The sequence below is a fragment of the Blennius ocellaris genome (assembly GCF_963422515.1).
Source record: "Blennius ocellaris genome assembly, chromosome: 21".
Taxonomy (NCBI): domain Eukaryota; kingdom Metazoa; phylum Chordata; class Actinopteri; order Blenniiformes; family Blenniidae; genus Blennius; species Blennius ocellaris.
The window spans coordinates 12905355-12923117 of record NC_137670.1 but is presented as its reverse complement, the minus strand read 5'-3'; the positions used below and the strand labels follow the sequence as shown (position 1 = coordinate 12923117).

At 41.3% G+C, this 17763-nt stretch overlaps 1 protein-coding gene across 1 annotated transcript in view; it reads right to left on the bottom strand.

Moving 5' to 3' along the window:
- The window catches only part of ankfn1b (ankyrin repeat and fibronectin type III domain containing 1b), a gene marked incomplete at both ends in the record, with an annotated part of 111453 nt that overhangs the window by 45590 nt on the left and 48100 nt on the right, over positions 1–17763 (bottom strand). The window contains one exon of the mRNA XM_080517560.1: positions 1811–1851. Within this exon, the coding sequence (XP_080373686.1) occupies positions 1811–1851 (41 nt within the window). The remainder of the gene's footprint in view (positions 1–1810; positions 1852–17763) is intronic.

Genomic DNA, 17763 nt, shown 5'->3' with positions numbered 1-17763 from the left:
GTTTGTTCAAGGTCCACATAAAATACAGCTGAGAATCAAAAGGCTACCACCATGCAAACATTACAAATGTACAGTGTGCTCATACATGCCTCCCATGTTCTGGCCGGAGGCCTGTTGCTATGAAACACAGACAGTTCAAAGCTGTGTTTTATTGAAAAGATACCTGAATATATCTGACTCTTTAGCAAAAATGACCTGTTAAAGGTTTCAAATGGAATTTAAAAAAAAAAACACATGGTCACACTCTGTGCAGCCAAAATTTAGAGCAATTGGGTTGCTCTACATTGAGCTTGTGATCTGATGATGGGTCAATCTGATAAGTGGTTCACAAAAGTACCTGAACTGAGAGGAATATAAACCACAGATGATCGCAGAAGCAAACTGGAAACAGATATTGTAAGTGGGGATGACAAGTCCCTAGAAACCAATTACTAATTTCTACTAATCATACGTATTTAGTGTGACTCAAGTTGTTGTTGCTTAACCCAACAAGAGTTGGCAGAACTCGAAGTACTGTAAGTGCTCTTTGTGAAGCCTCAATGATATGCTTGGCACCTCGACTGGTGGGCTGAGTTCTATATTTTTTAACAGTCTAATCTCAGACATGCAAATAGATATGGTTTTTACCACTGCGAAAAAGCTGGTATTTGCTGTATTATTGGCCCTGACACAGTACTCTCAAAAATGTTGCTGTAAGCAGCCACAACATAATTAGTAGGGCTAATAGTTACTGAGAGAATATATGCACAGGTGTGGTTTGCTAATATAAACAGCAAATGCCACTAAAGGGCAAATTTGATGGCGGTGGATAAGGAAATGCTTACACTATGCTTCTCACTGAACGGGGAGGAATTAGAACAGTGGTTCCTGAATTTTGGGGCAAATAAGAGATTGACGAGGAGGTTCTTTCTGAAAGCCTATCTGGGTGTTCCAAGTAAAAAAGAAATATGACGATCTATACATTGAAATCACAGTCAAGTCAACACAGTCGGTCAGTTTAACACATGGACAGGCATGATGGGGGTTGATTTGTCAAACAAGGATGACTGAACATCACCCGCTCTTCAGGTTGAGCCACTCCAATTGAAAGATAATCTAATGGGAAATGATAAACCTCATCTCTCCAAGCTGTATGGTTGACTCAGCAGTACTTTATCTGGCAGCAGGTTTTGTTGATACAAGCTAAGATACAGGCTGCATGGGTAAACGGTGCCATCTCACAGTGAGAAGGTCCAAAGCGTGAATCACAAATCTACAGAGGGTGTAATGGTCAACATATCACTCTGCAGATCCAATTAGTTGCACAATAAACACAAACTGCGCCTATTTTTTTGCACAGAGGGATTTGTTTGACCTCAACAAGCAGTTTTTAGGACCCTTCTCTGATTAATCATAAGAACATGCGGAATAACTGTATTGACTGAGGGGTATTACAGTTACGAAAAGGATTAAAGGCCTAAGACTAACTGACAAACACCAACTAAGCTTTGAAGACATGCACACAACTAAGCCACAATGAACTTCGATGAATCACATTAAATTCATTACTAACATGAATCATCAGGAAGCGAATTAAATCATATTGCCTGATGTTTCTCTTCAACATCAATGAAAGATTTGCGTTTATCAGTTGGGTCACGATGACCAGAACAGATAGACTGTGGTCATTATAATGTGTCTCACAAAATCAAAGTTAGTGCCAGTGTTTTCCAAAAAAATAGAAGCTTGATTTTAAATTACATATATTTCTTTGTCTGTAAAGAACAAAAGTTTTTGAGCAGAAAATCAACGAAGAGAGGACAGGACTTACTTTTTATTCTGATTCTCCTTGCGATCAGCCGAGCCCAGGCTCTGGAAAGAGATGAACGACAACAGACATTAGAATCACCATTGGAGAATTATTGCAACCAGAACATCAGCTCATAGAGAAACAAGCCTTTTTAACGGGAGTAAAAGTATGAGCACACTCCAGTGAAGAGGTGATCATGGGCAAGCTTGAGGTAAATATAAAACAGTCAGTTATTGCTACTGAAGCGTAATCCTTGTCACCCTAAATCAAACAGAGATTATTACTTCAATTGAGTTTGGATTGTTTTCGTTGAGGCAATCGACACTTTCGATCCACCCACTAAATGAAGATTTACTTTTGCAGCAACACCAATCAGAAGATCAGCGCCGCCTTGACAGAGCCAATTACACGGATAACAACCTTGTCGCAAGTGAAAAAAAACAACAAAAAAATCCTCCCACTCTTTATCTATCATAACAAACGGCCATACAGTCGATTTATTTAATTTATATGCAAGAAACATAAGAAAAAGATTAGACTGAGAAAAGTTTAAAGACCGGCTCCTTGTTGATGAAGTCAACCGAGTTCAGAAACTCCAATTGCCAAAACTAATATTTCCCGCCAGCTATGCTCAACAGGGGACATTTGAATGCATACCTCCAGCAGAGCAGCAGTATTAGGCATGCATGCGCTGTGCGCACGCTGACATATAAACACACATTTACACACGAGCGCACAAATAGTATCCCTGCTGTCTGCATTCCCCTGGAGGTGTATCGCACCGAGTGGTAACTCACGTTGAGAAAGACGGTGAACGGTTTGCATGGACGTCTTTGGAAATTCACTCATTATACAAGAAAGGATGCTTGCAGCACCTCGAATTCAACAGGGAAATAATTCTGTCAGGTTGTATACAAAAACAAAGTGTGTTGAATTCACTTCATTTCAACATGTCCAGGGGCTACGTGTGTATATAAATTATTTGGGTTGAGCGTTCATCTATTTTTATGTTACGTTATTGAGGCAGTAGTGCATGCCACCGTCGGGTTCAACTCCAGAGGCGCGGAGTCAGGGCTTTCCAAAATCATTGTTCTTTTATTAAAGTAAAACAAAAGTAAACTGCACCACCAGACATACACAAACACACCCAGCTCCTCTTGCAGGCTCTCCAGTGTGCGTCTCCCCGGCTTCTTTATGGCCAGAGAGGTGAGGCAGCACACCTGATTCACATCAGGGACTTAATCACCTCTCTGCTACCATTATGTTGCTGATTTTAGATAGGATGCAGATGTAAAATATGGAACTGTTGTTATAAGAATCAATGGTAAAGTATACTGAACTATTGGAAGCAATATTCCAAACAAAATATAATGCGGCCACTAACAAGTCTCTGAAATTGAACTATTATTCCATATGATGGAAAAGGTTTTTGGAAATCAAAGTCTTCAGACTACAGATTGTGTGAGGTGTAATTCAACACACTGGATGAGCATGATGTGGAAGTGTCATGGTGGTGCAGTGGTTGGTCCTCTTGCCTCACAGTGTGAGATCCAGGTTGGCTTCGAAGCTGAGGTTCGGTGAGTTTGCATGTTGTGTCTCTGTCAATGGACACCTCTAAGCTCTGGGTAATCTGGTGTGTCGTTCTATGTTAAGTGATAGACAGGCTACTCATCTAGACACCCATGACCCAATGCGAGCTTCTTATTTTTCACCCCAGCCACAATTTGAAATAGGTGGATTTATAGAAGACTGATTTGTAGTACATGAGGATTTTGCTTTGATCCACCTGGTTCTTAGTGTTTCACCTTTTATGTAGGGACTTCCTTGACATTTCATATTTTCAGGAACAGGGACTTCACTTGTAGAGTCATCCAACAGGCTTTTATCGGATGCTACAACAGGCAGTGTAATGCTTTTCTATGTTGCAATGTTCCGAGATGGTTTGTTTCAGGCTTTTCCACGCTATCCCATAAACCCTTGTTTTTGCACTTAAAGGATTTTCAAGAACAACATATGCATATATGACATAATTGTGGTAGTTGCTATGGTTACAGTAAGTAGTGTAGACACTTGAGGTGCTGGACAACAACATGTAGAATGGTGACAACAGATCTGGAAGAACAAAGCAAAAGCCATCAATCAGGGTATTTGAGATTTCATATAAATAATCTAGGAGAAAGATATTCTTCAGCCAATTTGCAAGCAATGTCACTAAGCACTGAAATAGTCAAAAGTAGGAAACTCTAAAAAACCAGTAGTCTCCATCTGTACACAAAATCCGAGGGAAGTGACTCTTTTCAATTCAATTTTATTTATGTAGTGTCACTTACAACATAGCCATCTCATAGCAATTTACATTCCCCAAAATGACAGAGAAAATCTCAGAAGTCCCACATCAGCAAGTATTGGGAACAGAAAAAAGTCCCTATTTGGGGGAAACCCCCCCCCCCCCCCCAGGACCACCACACAGCGGTATAGTGGTGGGCATTTAAGGGTCACAGCTAAAAGGACTTGGTTTGAGTCTGGGATTGTGTGTCTGTGTGAGGTTGCATAGGTTTTGTTTTGGTACCCTCTCCCTGCCCACCACCGTCGGAAAACATGCAAATCAGGTGATTTGCTGACTTTAAAACTGCCTCTGTTTACCCTATGATGGACTGGCACTCTGCCTTTGACCATAATCAGCTGTGATCGGTACTGGCTGCCCGAGACCCTGATTTGGACAAACACAGTATCAGAGATGGATGACAAAACCCAAACCAACCAAACAGGCTGGCTTTGTGGATGTGGATGCTTGAAGGTAAAAAATGTGTACAGCTTTTGACGGCATAAAATTTGTGTGCTCATCAGCAAAACAACAATGTGCGGTACAGTCTTAGCTGAACCAGCTCCCTTCATGTCCACTCTTTGCTCACATAAATGACATGAAAGGATTTTATAAAATTTTTTTTTACTTTCTTTACCCCATTCTCAATTGAATTTGAACATTTTGCTTCAGATTGGGACTGCTGTGTTTGTGAAACCCGTACAACAGTTTGAAAGAGCAGCAGCAAGAGAGAGAGAGAGAGAGAGAGAGAGAGAGAGAGAGAAAAAGCCTTTCTGTGAATCTCAAACCACACATCAGAGGTGAATTGCTGTTTTAAGTATCTGCACATGTGGTGTGTGCACTTTAATGTGAGGAGCGCAGTGACATTTTGACCAGCGAAGGACTCCTACGCTGTGGCGTTTTTGAGTGTGTGCTTTTATGTGTGTGGTGCAGTGACATTTTGACCAGTGTCTGGCTTCTCTGCGCATATACTTCTGCAGATAATCCTCCCAGTGATGACAGGATACGGCATACGGAGTGGCTAACCTTTCACCTCCCAGTACCCACAACCGCACCCTCAGGTAGCGGCACCCTACCAAGAGCTGTGGAAAGACGGGGGTGGGGGGGCGCCTATAAATAGACATGTTTTTATTTCCTTTATAACTTCTACATCTAAATTAGGGGGATGTTTGAAATTTTCTGTGACAAATGGCTTGTTTAGATTTAGTTGTTTTTTTTATAGTAATATTCAATGATTGACACTGTCAGATGGAACGACAGTGAATTGTCGTCCCGTCAAACAGATCAGCAGTAAATAGAAACACAAATGTGGATAATACTCCAGTGCAACACTACGGTCCACTACAACTAACCAATGAACACAAACCAACAAAAAGCAATATAATAGCTAAAACATCAGTATAAAGAACAGTATAGTAAAATGAATAAATAGTGACCAGTAAGTGTATATTTCTATGTGAATGTACATTCATGACTACAACGATCTGTACCTTAAATTAAGAGATGATATGTGATGTTATTATCAGTGATTTCTAAGCATTTCTAACTTCTCTCTAAATGAAGATAATGCAACAGTGTATGTCATGTATGTCAACAGCATCCTAGTGGCTGATAAGTCTTTATTCACATAGGGAGGAATTACACATTGTAAAATTAACTTGTCTGCTCACTGTCCTACACATAGACAGCATCACCAACGAATCCAGCGAAGCAAAAAATCTCCCATCTCTGTTGCTCGTCAAAATATCTAAAAAAGTTTTCTATGCAGTGGTTGCAGGAGGACATCACACCTGACACCTGCAGGAGTCATTCTTAACTCTGTAGTCATTATTCTAATGGCTGTGGGAGTGGATGGGAGGTAATAAGTGGGCTTTTCCACAAGACATTTCTATTAATGGCACAGCATTGAAAATCGTTAACACGATATGGATATCTCTATCAAACATGAAACATCTCTGTCTTCCGCATCCTTTTCAGTGTGTGTGTGTGTGTGTGTGTGTGTGTGTGTGTGTGTGTGTGTGTGTGTGTGTGTGTGTGTGTGTGTGTGTATTGAGGCAAAGCAGGTGTGTGAGCACATACCTTTACACAGCAGGTAGCAGAGGAAAAGAAAAGCCTCGCAGCTGTGCAATCACAGCAACAGTATACACAGTTTTCTTGCCAAACGCCTCAAACACCTAATCCCCCCACCATGTGTCCCTTCAAACACCCAGCCACAAGTAAACAAATACAACACAAGCAGCGAGATTAAAGATACACACAAAAACTAAGCCACGCAAAGAGTCAAACACACACGAAAACAGTCTGCATCCACCATCGATCCCGGCACATACCTGTCGAGAGCAACCCAGAGAGCCAAGCAGCAGAACGTTCCTCCACTCTCTCTCTCTCTCTCTCTTTCTCTCTTTCTTGCTCTCCTCCTCAGAACCTAAAGTCCTCTCGGTGTTGTCTCACTGGCATCTCTAATTGCCATACACCTGTCCAACTTCAACTCTTTAGCTCCGCTTGCCTCCCTCCCGGTGTAACTCTCTCTATTTCCCCTCTCTTCCTGTCCAGAGCTGTTGGTCACACGAAGGTTTGCGAAGCTTGCTCCAACGGTGGCTGCAACCGCCACTGACTTGTTGTACTTTAATTGTGGTTGCTAGGAGATAAGCTTCTCCAATTCTGCACACAGAGTGAAGGGGAGGACAGGAGAGGAGGGAGGAGGAGGGAGGAGGAGAGAGAGGGAGAGAATAGGTGGGGGAAAGGAAATGCTCATTATAGACACAGCAGCCAGAGTAGAATGATGGGCAGGGGAGAAGTTCACAGGAGGGGAGGAAGTTGTGGGGATGAAAAAATATGGATGGATGAAGAAGACATGAACTCACATAAGCAGGTGCACCTTCATCCTTGTTTTTTTTTTTTTTTACTCTGGGACCACCTGCTGCAATCTCAAGGGCTTAAACTTACTTAAAATGATTTAGAATTAAGACTTTAAATGGATAACAGAATTTAAATAACCCCTGTAATGCCTAACTTTACATTCCCCAACTCAGTAATGAATTCCTTTTATAAAGATAAAAAAATGGCTTTCTGTTCTTCAAAGTTAGAAATTTGATGGCATGACACTTATCTGTTAAAAATAATCATGCTTTGAAGGATAACTCGGCTCCAGAGTCAGCAATAAACAAATCATCAGCTAATGATCTGTTTATGAATTTTCCTGCACCTGGATAATAATTGTTGTTGTTTGTTTGTCTAAGCAGGTGTCTCATGCGATGATTTTGATGACTATAATATGTTTACGCATATAATACATTGGCTTCAATCGTTGATTAATTAGTCAAACATGTATGTAAACTTAATTAGCCTTAACATTTGTGCAATGGGGTGCAGAACATCCATTACTACTCACAGCATGAACTATCTCACACCGAGCTGACTCGCCAATGACCTTCTACATACTTGAGGCAAGCTCATTGTCTTCAAACATTTGTAATTTAAAACATATCTAAATGAAATTGTTTTAGTTTTTTCCCCGCGGAATTGTACTTAATTCCTAACCTATTTTTAAACCTATTAGTTGAATGAAATAATTAGCATACATTCCACCGTGGCTAGACCAACAGGAGTTCCTGTAACCATAACTCCATAAAATAATGTTCAACTCAGACATTGTTTGTTTTGAGGCTGTGGTTCTGGTGGTCGAATACTCTGGAACCCGGGGTCGAGGAGCGTATAGACATTGTTGAACTGTCTGTGTGAATGTGTGTGTGTGTGTGTGTGTGTGTGTGTGTGTGTGTGTGTGTGTGTGTGTGTGTGTGTGTGTGTGTGTGTGTGTGTGTGTGTGTGTGTGTGTGTGTGTGTGTGTGTGTTGTGTGTGTGTGTGTGTGTGTGTGTGTGTGTGTGTGTGTGTGTGTGTGTGTGTGCGTGTGTGTGTAACTAATGATGTGAGTAATCATGGCTAATGGGCTTCAGCACCTTTAACATTGGATTTTGTCTGTGAGGCCGGTTGAAATAAGAGTAACAATCAAAAATAAATTAGCTTTCTGTTGAGGTTTCAGAAGAGAAGCATTTTGCTGATGGACTCCAGGTCACAACAAACACTGTAAAATGTCTGTAATGGGCGTCTGATGTCAGGTGATGACCTCAAGGTGCATCATCTATACTGGAGTTATTGACCACGAGGCTGAGCTTGAAAGTACCTCTGGCCACATAGAAGCCATTAAGGATTCTATAACAAGAGGCAGCCTGCTGACACTTTTGTCTCTTGTGTGTGCTAATCAGGAAATCTATATTTAGCTAAGCAGATGTTGACCTTCAGCGTGCACGACCAATTTAGAGCCCCAAACCAACAGCGAACACAGAAAATGACTACCGGACATGAAATAGGATGTGTGTGTGTGTGTGTGGGTTCGGGATTAATTGGGTCACTAATGTGTGAATAATAGTAGCAGACCTGCAGGCTCACCTCCGGCGGCTACCCACTGGACCTGTCGGCGCACACGCCGAGGCGGATGTGTCGTCAAGTGTCGGTTACTGGCTTGATGACAGCCGCTTAGAAAACTGTTACATATTCCCCAGCCCTTGTATGTTGTATAGTGACTCACCGCGTGTTTTTAGTGTCTGTGGCAGCGAGTACACGCAAAACGTTGCCAGCTCATTGTCCAGTGAGTGAGCCCTGTGCAGCCTGAGCACGTTGCGGTATAGGGAGCATTACTCACAGCTCGTGGAAATGTCAAACATACCGCCGATGTTCTGAAAGGCTACGCAGGAAACACTGTCACGCTTGCTTTTTTTATCCTCACATCCATCCTCGTGTGTCCATCCATCTCTCCACCTACACTACAAAAAAAAAAAAAAAAACACCTGCCAATTTCAGGGGCTGAGTTGAAAGTAGATGCAAGCACCCAGCTTTTGCCACCGAGGAGCCGCAGCAGGTTGTCCCAACAACGACCTGCCAGTCAGAAGAGGCCTTTCTAATTATATCTCACATAAATGCACTCAGCCCAATATACCCCCGATGCACACGCCACTCCATCAGACAGACATTTCCGAACTTCCTTGAAGGGCTCGCAGCGGGATCCTGGTGGCCTTTCAGCTTATCCTTCCTATGCAGGCCCGTGGGGAAGGAGCTTGACAGCTGGATTCAGGATGCACACTATGCACCAATAAGCCTCCCAACAATGACAATACTCACACGAGCAATGAGGTCAGACCTTACCGCAAAAAAAGCGCTGTCGCCATGTACGCTTATTGGCACTAATAATAGAATAATAAAAAAAAAAAAAAATGTAAATATTGTGTTTGTGGCTAGTTGGGGATAGAAAGTCAGAATCAACAGCAATAGGATAAATTGACTGGAATGAATCCAATGGAACCAATGAAGTTGGCAGCAGTTTCTACCTTTCATTAAAATATCTGTTGACACCTGAAATAGTCTTGATAAATATTTAGTTGTATGTTGTGCATGTTTTTTTTTACACCTTTACCTATACTTATACCTATGAAATATCGTGACAAGACAAATATAAAATAAAGGAAGTGTTGTCTTGCTATAACATGCATTTTGCTGATGATTGAGCAAAAAAAACAAGCAAATCTGTCTTTGAATAGTAGCGCAGAATCCTAATGTATTTCAAGATATAATCGGACAGCCTCTCAGCCAATCTATGTTTTAATGATAATTACAGCTAATTGCTGTCCTCATTGTGAGCTGCGGCATGATTAAGGTTGACTGATTTGTACAGCTTAAGTGGTTGTAAGACGTGTGTGGACTGAGCTGACATTCTGCACACTATGGCAGCAAAGTGCAATCACAAACCCAAGTTTATCTCGGTCAACTGGGGGCCACCCGAGCACCTCGTATAAAAGATATGAATACAATGAGGTGTTTTACGAGATAAAGGAGAAGAGAGAAAGTATGAGGGATTATTTTTGGTGTGCTCAGAAATAAAGGAAGGAAATCTTGTTATGATCAAAAAGCTTCTCAAACAATTGCAAAATAAGTGTTCACAAACCAAATATTTTACTGCCTCTTCTGGTCAGAATGCAAACAATTTTGTACGCAACGAAGACAAGAATATCGTGGGAGAAGCAAAGTGTACATTTTGACTGAGCTCCTTAGACTAATCCATTTTCCATTGCGGCGTTAGACAGAATTAATAGAGCTCTTAAAAAAGTCAGACACTTCTAAGGCCCAGGAAAAAAGAAAAGAAAGACAGAAAACAGATGGCAGGGGACGAGGGCAGCTGACAGGCGCACACGAGCCGGATGGCAAATGGCCACAATAAATGCAAGTCACATCAGAAGAGACGCAGCCGATTGGACAGGTACAGGTGTATAGAGGCGAAAACTGCAAGGTGACAGAGAACTTTGCATTATGTTTATGCTTCCTGGTTTCCCTGACCAATCAGAAGCTTTCCGATGCAGCGGGTGATGAGAGAATGACAGGGTGAGTCTTCACTGTCTCCACTTTTACAATGTCATTATTTGTAAAGGACTCCTCCTCCCAAATCTTGTGGTGTGGGGACCAAAGGCAACAAAACACGCTTCATAAATCGACACTGCACAGACTATGGATATTTACCCATAAATCACAGCAGCGGAGCCTCCTACAATCAGTCTAATGGGGCTGGAAGACGTGCTGTCATACAAGCCATGATGTCACGTCTGTGGGTGTTGATGTTGGTGGTGGGTCTCTGGATCTGTGTGTGTGTGTGTGTGTGAGAGAGAGAGGGGATGTCGGCATATATGTCGGGGGTGTCTGAGTATGCGGTGGCGGGTCTACAGTTCTGCTTGTCTAAGTGTCTGTGGTGAGTGTGTGTGTGGTGTATGTGGGAGGCAGGATCTCTGTTTATGTGGGTTTGTGTGTACTGAGGTGGTCATTGTGTGTGTGTGTGTGTGTGCGTGTGTCTGAGGGGAATATACTCTCATCATGTCTCCACATTTATATACATTGATTTACTCACAAGAACACACACAGGCATGCTTGCACACACATACACACTGGATTTGCACATCTTATACTGGAATTTACACCCACCCCCCCCTCCCAAAAAAACCAAAATCAAAATAAAAACATATACACAGTGACATACAGACGCACACACTCACACAAGCATGCGCTGGTCTTGTGGTTATTGCTGGCTTACAATGGGTGTGGGATTCCATAGAGAAAATCTAAACAAGTCGAGCGGTTAGCGCGGGTCTGCCACGTTTCCACACAATGGTGCTCATTGACATAAATAACTGGGGACTTTGTGAAATGGGACACCCATTAACTTCTCCTTCACAGATAATTGCCCATTAGATCTTGGAAGAGAGCTGGATTGAGGAATAACTCAAGTCTGACGCTAAATGCAACTTGTAATAATAAAAAAGTCACATTGTGAAAGGGGCCTGGAATCCGTTAAGATGGGTTGGCTTTTTGTACTATCATTCAGCCAAGCACTTGGATTATCAACAAAGAAAATGATGGCTTGTTGTCGGAGCTCCGCAGTCTGGGCCTTTCGCTAAGCTGCACTTTGAACATGGAAAAGATGATGACAAGGGGAAAATGAGACATAAAAAAAGCTGCAAACGAGCAAAGTCAGGAATGAAATATTACAGAAGAGGCCAGAAAGTGTAGCAGTGAAAGCATCAGAAGATAATCAAGAAGAAAAAAAAAAAACTTTAACACATCAAAGTTCCTTGATATTTGTTTCACAAGGTTGAGCTGTGTGTCTACAATGCCATGTTGATGATTAATATAACGCCTGTTATGCATCCCCTGCTGATGTCACTCATGACGTCCATGATTTACTAATCGTCACCGGCAACAACAACCTTCACCTTGGATGAATCAGAACACATGGTTTTGTTGTCGGCTGCTTGTTTTTTCTTTTTTTTTTCTTCCGTGAAGTGATGTGCCCGTGTCAGAACTTCACTTCCACTCACTGTCATCAGCATCACGCTGTGCGCATGTGCCTATTTGCACGTCACAACAGCGTGGAGATAAGACAAATGATCCGGAGTACATGACTCATTCACAAAGGCAAATGCTTCCTGCCTACATCCCCCTGAGGAGCGTACTGTACCACCGCACAGTATTAGACTGACACGACCGCAGCGCCACAGGTTGAGTCACCGTGATGACGATAATTATCAGCACAGATTAGATTTGAGGTGAGAAACAAGTCTCCAGCCAATGACACTTCAGCGAGGCCGGCCCTGTTTGGCTGCTTTTTGTGTGAAATTCCAGATGATCACACTCATCTTCTATTATTCCTCTCATATTCAACATAATTCAAACTGTTATGACAACGTGAGACAGACAATTTAGCTGAGAGTGTATACACACACCTATATATATATATATATATATATATATATATATATATATATATATATACAGTACATACGTACACACACATAGTGTATATATAGACTATTTATTTTCCCTCATTAGCTTTAAATGGCCCATCCAGGCATTACTGTTACCCCTGCTTTTAATCATTGGAGAGCTCAGCTCAGCGCTGGCTTCTTCCTCTTTGATGTCTCTCGTCAGTCCTCCAGCCAAACAGCAAGCCAAAGCCTCTCCAGCTACTGCAAACAGCAGCTACTCCGCCGCATGTTGCCCGGCTCTCCTCAGCCTTTCTTTTAACACGTCAGAGTGAAGACTATTCTTGTGCACTGACGGTGAATCTGGAATTGTTTTCATGTGACGCAATATTTTTTGGGCTGAATCCAGACCTTCTAATGGGTAGTGATTTGGTTTCGTCCAAGTCTTCAAATAAATATTCATTTTACACTCCACTAGTCCCATTTTAATCACGATTTCTCTTAATCACAAAATTCTCTGAGGAGATGATATGAGGCTCCGTTTACATGACGTTTCAAGTGAAAGCGCATTGTTTTTGCATTTTCGTTTAAGAAAAGTTTCACATTTACTGAAAATAATGTAGTTTTCATGTTGGGCTACTAGTGGGTGCTGCTTGTTGTTTTTGTAATGCAACCATACACATCTGTGCATAGAACAATACACTATAAACATTAACAATAGTGAGTATTTGTATGACACAGTTGGATTGTCGTAACAGGTGACGTTGAACTATAAAACTACTAAGTCCCGGGAGAACATTGACTAGAGGTTATGCCACTCCGTTGTTGTGTAAACGAAGACCCAAAATGTAACAAAAGTGAATCGGAGCTTAAGTCTACAAATGTGTGTCGTGGTTAGCGCTCTGGCTGAAGTCAGGGCTAGAGGAGACTTTCAGTGTAGAGTTTGGATGTTCTCCTTGGGCATGTGCGGGTTTTCTACGGGTACTCCAGTTTCCACCCACACTTTAAAAACATAAATTTGAGGTGAACCGGTCACTCTAAATTGGAGTGAATGTGAGTGACTGTGACCGTCTCTGTATTTGTCTTTTCACGGACCGAGAACTTGTCCAGGACGACTGAGCCCATTGTTGGCAGAGATCAGCTGAAGCCACCCCATGAACCGAATTTGGAATAAGCATTTGGAAAATGGCTGGACTGATGGACGACTGGGAGCCCCTTTGGCGTTTTGTCACAAATGGCACCTTGACTGTATGTTACAGTGCATGTGACTGTTCAGGGGTTTAACAAATAGCGATTGTTAAACAGGAGCCAATTTTATTTATACATCTACTGTGTGAGCTTAAGAACAATAAAAGAAAGCTCCCATTAGATGTTTTTCCACTACCTAACTCACATTTAAAGTGTCTGGTACATTAGCTGCTCAAGAGAGAGCCTCCAAAAAGTCGTATTTTCAGAAGTAAGATTCAAAAGCAATAATAATAATAATAATATTTGACCACAGTCTCAGTGAATAGAAAAATGCTTAAAAGCAAGACTCAGTGAAATGATCATATAACAACACAGGACTTCACGGAGAACTTTGGACATAGAGTTTTCTCTAACTGGTGGTAGAAATGAACTGGATGCAGCACTCTATGCTCTCAGGTTTAATTTATGTTGGCTGTTAAATCCCAGCGATATGTATGCTAACATTTCATAAATGAACACAGGGGCTGCTAAAAGGTTATGAGAAAGGTTATTGCACACACTTCAGGGTTTTAGAACTGTACTGGAAACCTGGTGGTGTAAACTGGCCTCTCGATGGACTTCAATCTCAGATTGATTCAAATTTTATTTTATTCAATTTTATTCATGAAAAATTCCAAATCTATGTATAGATTTTCTTTTTCACAATTGCCTAAAACCAAACAATATTTCTTTTCACTTTCTTATGCATTGGTCGTTGAGAATGTCACTGATGTCACCTGGATTCTTTCCACATCTTTGAAAAAAACAAAAAACAAACCGAAAACGAAAAAGCCTGACCAACAGTTTTCCAGCTGGTGAGTCCATAAATGGAACAGCTCCAAAAAAAAATCAAGAATATATCTCTTTGAAATGCTGACAAATCCATTCATAACCTGGCCCCTGATCTAATCTGATGCCAACTAAACCAAGCACCAGATCAGGAGCAGAGCCTTTTCTATCACTGCCCTCTAAGAACCCCAACACTTTTAAATCCCTTCCTAAAAACTCACATTTTAAAAGCTGCTTTTAACCTGTGATCGAGAACTGCAGCTCACAACTTGGAGTCTGCGACCCCTTTTGGGGAAACACTTGATGCCTTGCCTGCGTCGAGGTTATCAAAACTTAACATGCAAATGTCCAGGTAAACCTCGATAATGATTCATCGGCAAATTGAAAAGTATTTGGTAACCCACAGATTTCTTCTTGTGTATTACACAGTACATTGATGATAGTCACAGTGATACAGAAGAAATGTGTGAAAGAGCAGAATTAGGGAGTCTGTAACTTTTCTTAGAGGCTCGCTGGGTGAAAAGGTTGTGAACCATAGATTTTATGTTCCTTTTTTTTTTTTGGTGGATATTTATCATCTTTCTACAGTGTTACAGTTGGGCTTTTAAACTGTAAATGTATGAGTTTCATAAACAGAAATGTATCAGCAAATGGCTTGTGCAACTCAATGCAAATGCTGAATTTGGTCACCTGAAGAAAACTCTTCGATACTACATGAAATACAGCCTGGTTAGCTGACAGGTGCAATCACAGCAGTGATGTTTTCACATTAAGGATACATTGCTTCTGTCAACTTCAATGAGGACCAATGGAAGTAGCTAAAACGCCACAGGAGCCGGAAGATGTCAAAACAAGTAGCTATAAAGATTCCTTAAGGCAGGCATCCAACCTTTGAGTGGGAGCTAAACAAGGTTTTTTACAGTACTGAAAGGGTTCAGAAAAGAAATGTCTGCATCAAGTGTTTGTAGCATTCATCCATCTGCAACACTGATGTAATCATAATGTACATATATTTCAATACTTAATTCATGAGGTTTGGCCAAGGACATCAGCTCAGAATAGGAATCATTCACGTTTTTCATATCAGACTGGGCTCATTCTATTATGACTTCATGGCTGAAATTTTATTTCACCTTCAAATTTTCACCACAGCGGTGCAACTTGGGGTCGATGTAGCAGGTAGAGAGATGCACTTTTAACATTGAGCGTGTGTTCTCTCCTGATCCCAAAGTGATTTATTCCATTTTAATACGGCATATTTGCTTTGGATCATTATATGTATTTGGTCATGAGACATTAATAGAGTAGAAAACATGTTGAAAAATGAGCTCGCTGACGCACTGTATGTGCTTGCGTGTGTGTGTGTGTGTGTGTGTGTGTGTGTGTGTGTGTGTGTGTGTGTGTGTGTGTGTGTGTGTGTGTGTGTGTGTGTGTGTGTGTGTGTGTGTGTGCACTGTGAGAGTCTTGAGGCCCATGCTGTCACTCAGCCCAGCTCGCAGGGTGGTCCAAACACTGAGCCCTCTTTACTCGAGTCACACGCGCAAGCACACACACACACACACACACACACACACACACACACACACACACACACACACACACACACACACACACACACACACACACACACACAAACACACACACGCAAGCACATGCACACAAACAAACAAACACTCACTGGTGTACATGTAATGACATACGTAACAAAGTATACATAAATATATGGCCATATATATAACCATAATGAAGCAATCAAATAACCTCAGCGCTTCACCTCTTCCTGTCCAAAACCATACACCTAAAAATACTGCCACAAACTCCATCATACTGCAGCAGGAACGCTCCGGAGAAAAGACACCGAGCTACACAGCAACCCTTTCATGCTTCACATTTCTTGTGGCAAAAGGTTTCACTCGAAACTCGGTGCTAAGTCTGACAGCATGGTGTATTAGCCAGTAAGTGACAGTCATCTGGTGAGTTTCTTTTTTTGTTTTTGTTTGCTGGAGCAAATCAGCATAGTAGTCCAACTCCAGCCAGAATGATAATACTAACAACATTTTCCTACCTCCTGAAAATTGCTTCTGAATATAAAAGAAGCTGACTGAGCTAAAGTTCATTTAATTGAAGAAATATGATGCAAAATTTAATGGAGCCCAAGCTTTCCAAATGTCATTCATCACAGAAGCTTTGGTTGTTTTTGTTCTTAGTAAGTTGGTTCAGTGCAGCACTGATTTTCAGGCGAATCTCTTGTGTTCTTGCTGAACAAGAAATAAGGCTTGTTTTTCGAGTCCAGGGATGTCAAACTCACTTTGGTAAAAGGGCCACATACAGCCCAGTTTGATCTAAATGTGGCTTGTCAAGGAAAAAGGGAGTAGAAAACCTGTTGAAAACCAACAACTATCACAATTTCTCTTCACTCTTGTTCACATCTAGGACATTTATCTTGAATAAAATGTTGAAAACCCTAGGATTTTCAGATCAAAACAAGCGCAAGCTCAGATGCCTACTGGAATGTTTCATTTCAGACTAAGGCCCCAATTTCACGTTTCTTGTAAAAACACATCGTTTCTGCTTTTCCATTTCAGACAAGTTTACAGGTTTACACTGCAACGGCCAAAACACTGACAACAACGCAGTTTACATTTTGAGCCACTAGTGTGTGCTGTTGTTTGTTTTTGTAATGAAACCACAAGAAAATGCACACAGAAAACAACGTTTGATTACTTTTCCAGGTGACCCTCAACTATAAACTCACGCCACTCTGGAGGCTGCCATTGTTGTCATTGTCCATCTACTCTATTTGCCACGGCCTTGGCGAGCATGCGCAGTATCAGTGGACCCCAACATTTCTAAGTTGGTAAAAAGACTGTTACTTCTCTGAAAACCAAACATAAGAAAATGGTGATTTATTTATTTTTTCTAGTTCTTATGTTGCTTTTGGGATTTCTAATAAATCTCATCATTTCAAGCATCAGTCCATTTCCTGGTGAGATTATTCCGTCACAACTCAGCACTACAAAAGCACCACTTTATCTTTACTCGCAGAATAATTTCATCAAACCAAAAACAATACGAGTGAAAGGCTGAAGACAAGAGGGCAGTTGGAGTGTATACGTATAATTGAAATAAAAGCTCATTGCTTGAAATGTATGTGGCATTAAAGTTACTGAGTGCTATTTGGTGAAGTGCCGGGAGACAAATATTCCTGCCATTACCACTCAGAACAAACACCAGGATATTTATTCACTTTGTAGCAACAATACCAGAAGTTCAAACATGAGATAATGTTCCTTTCATCAGTACAAGACCATGCCTTGATTTTCCATACCGAGTCTTC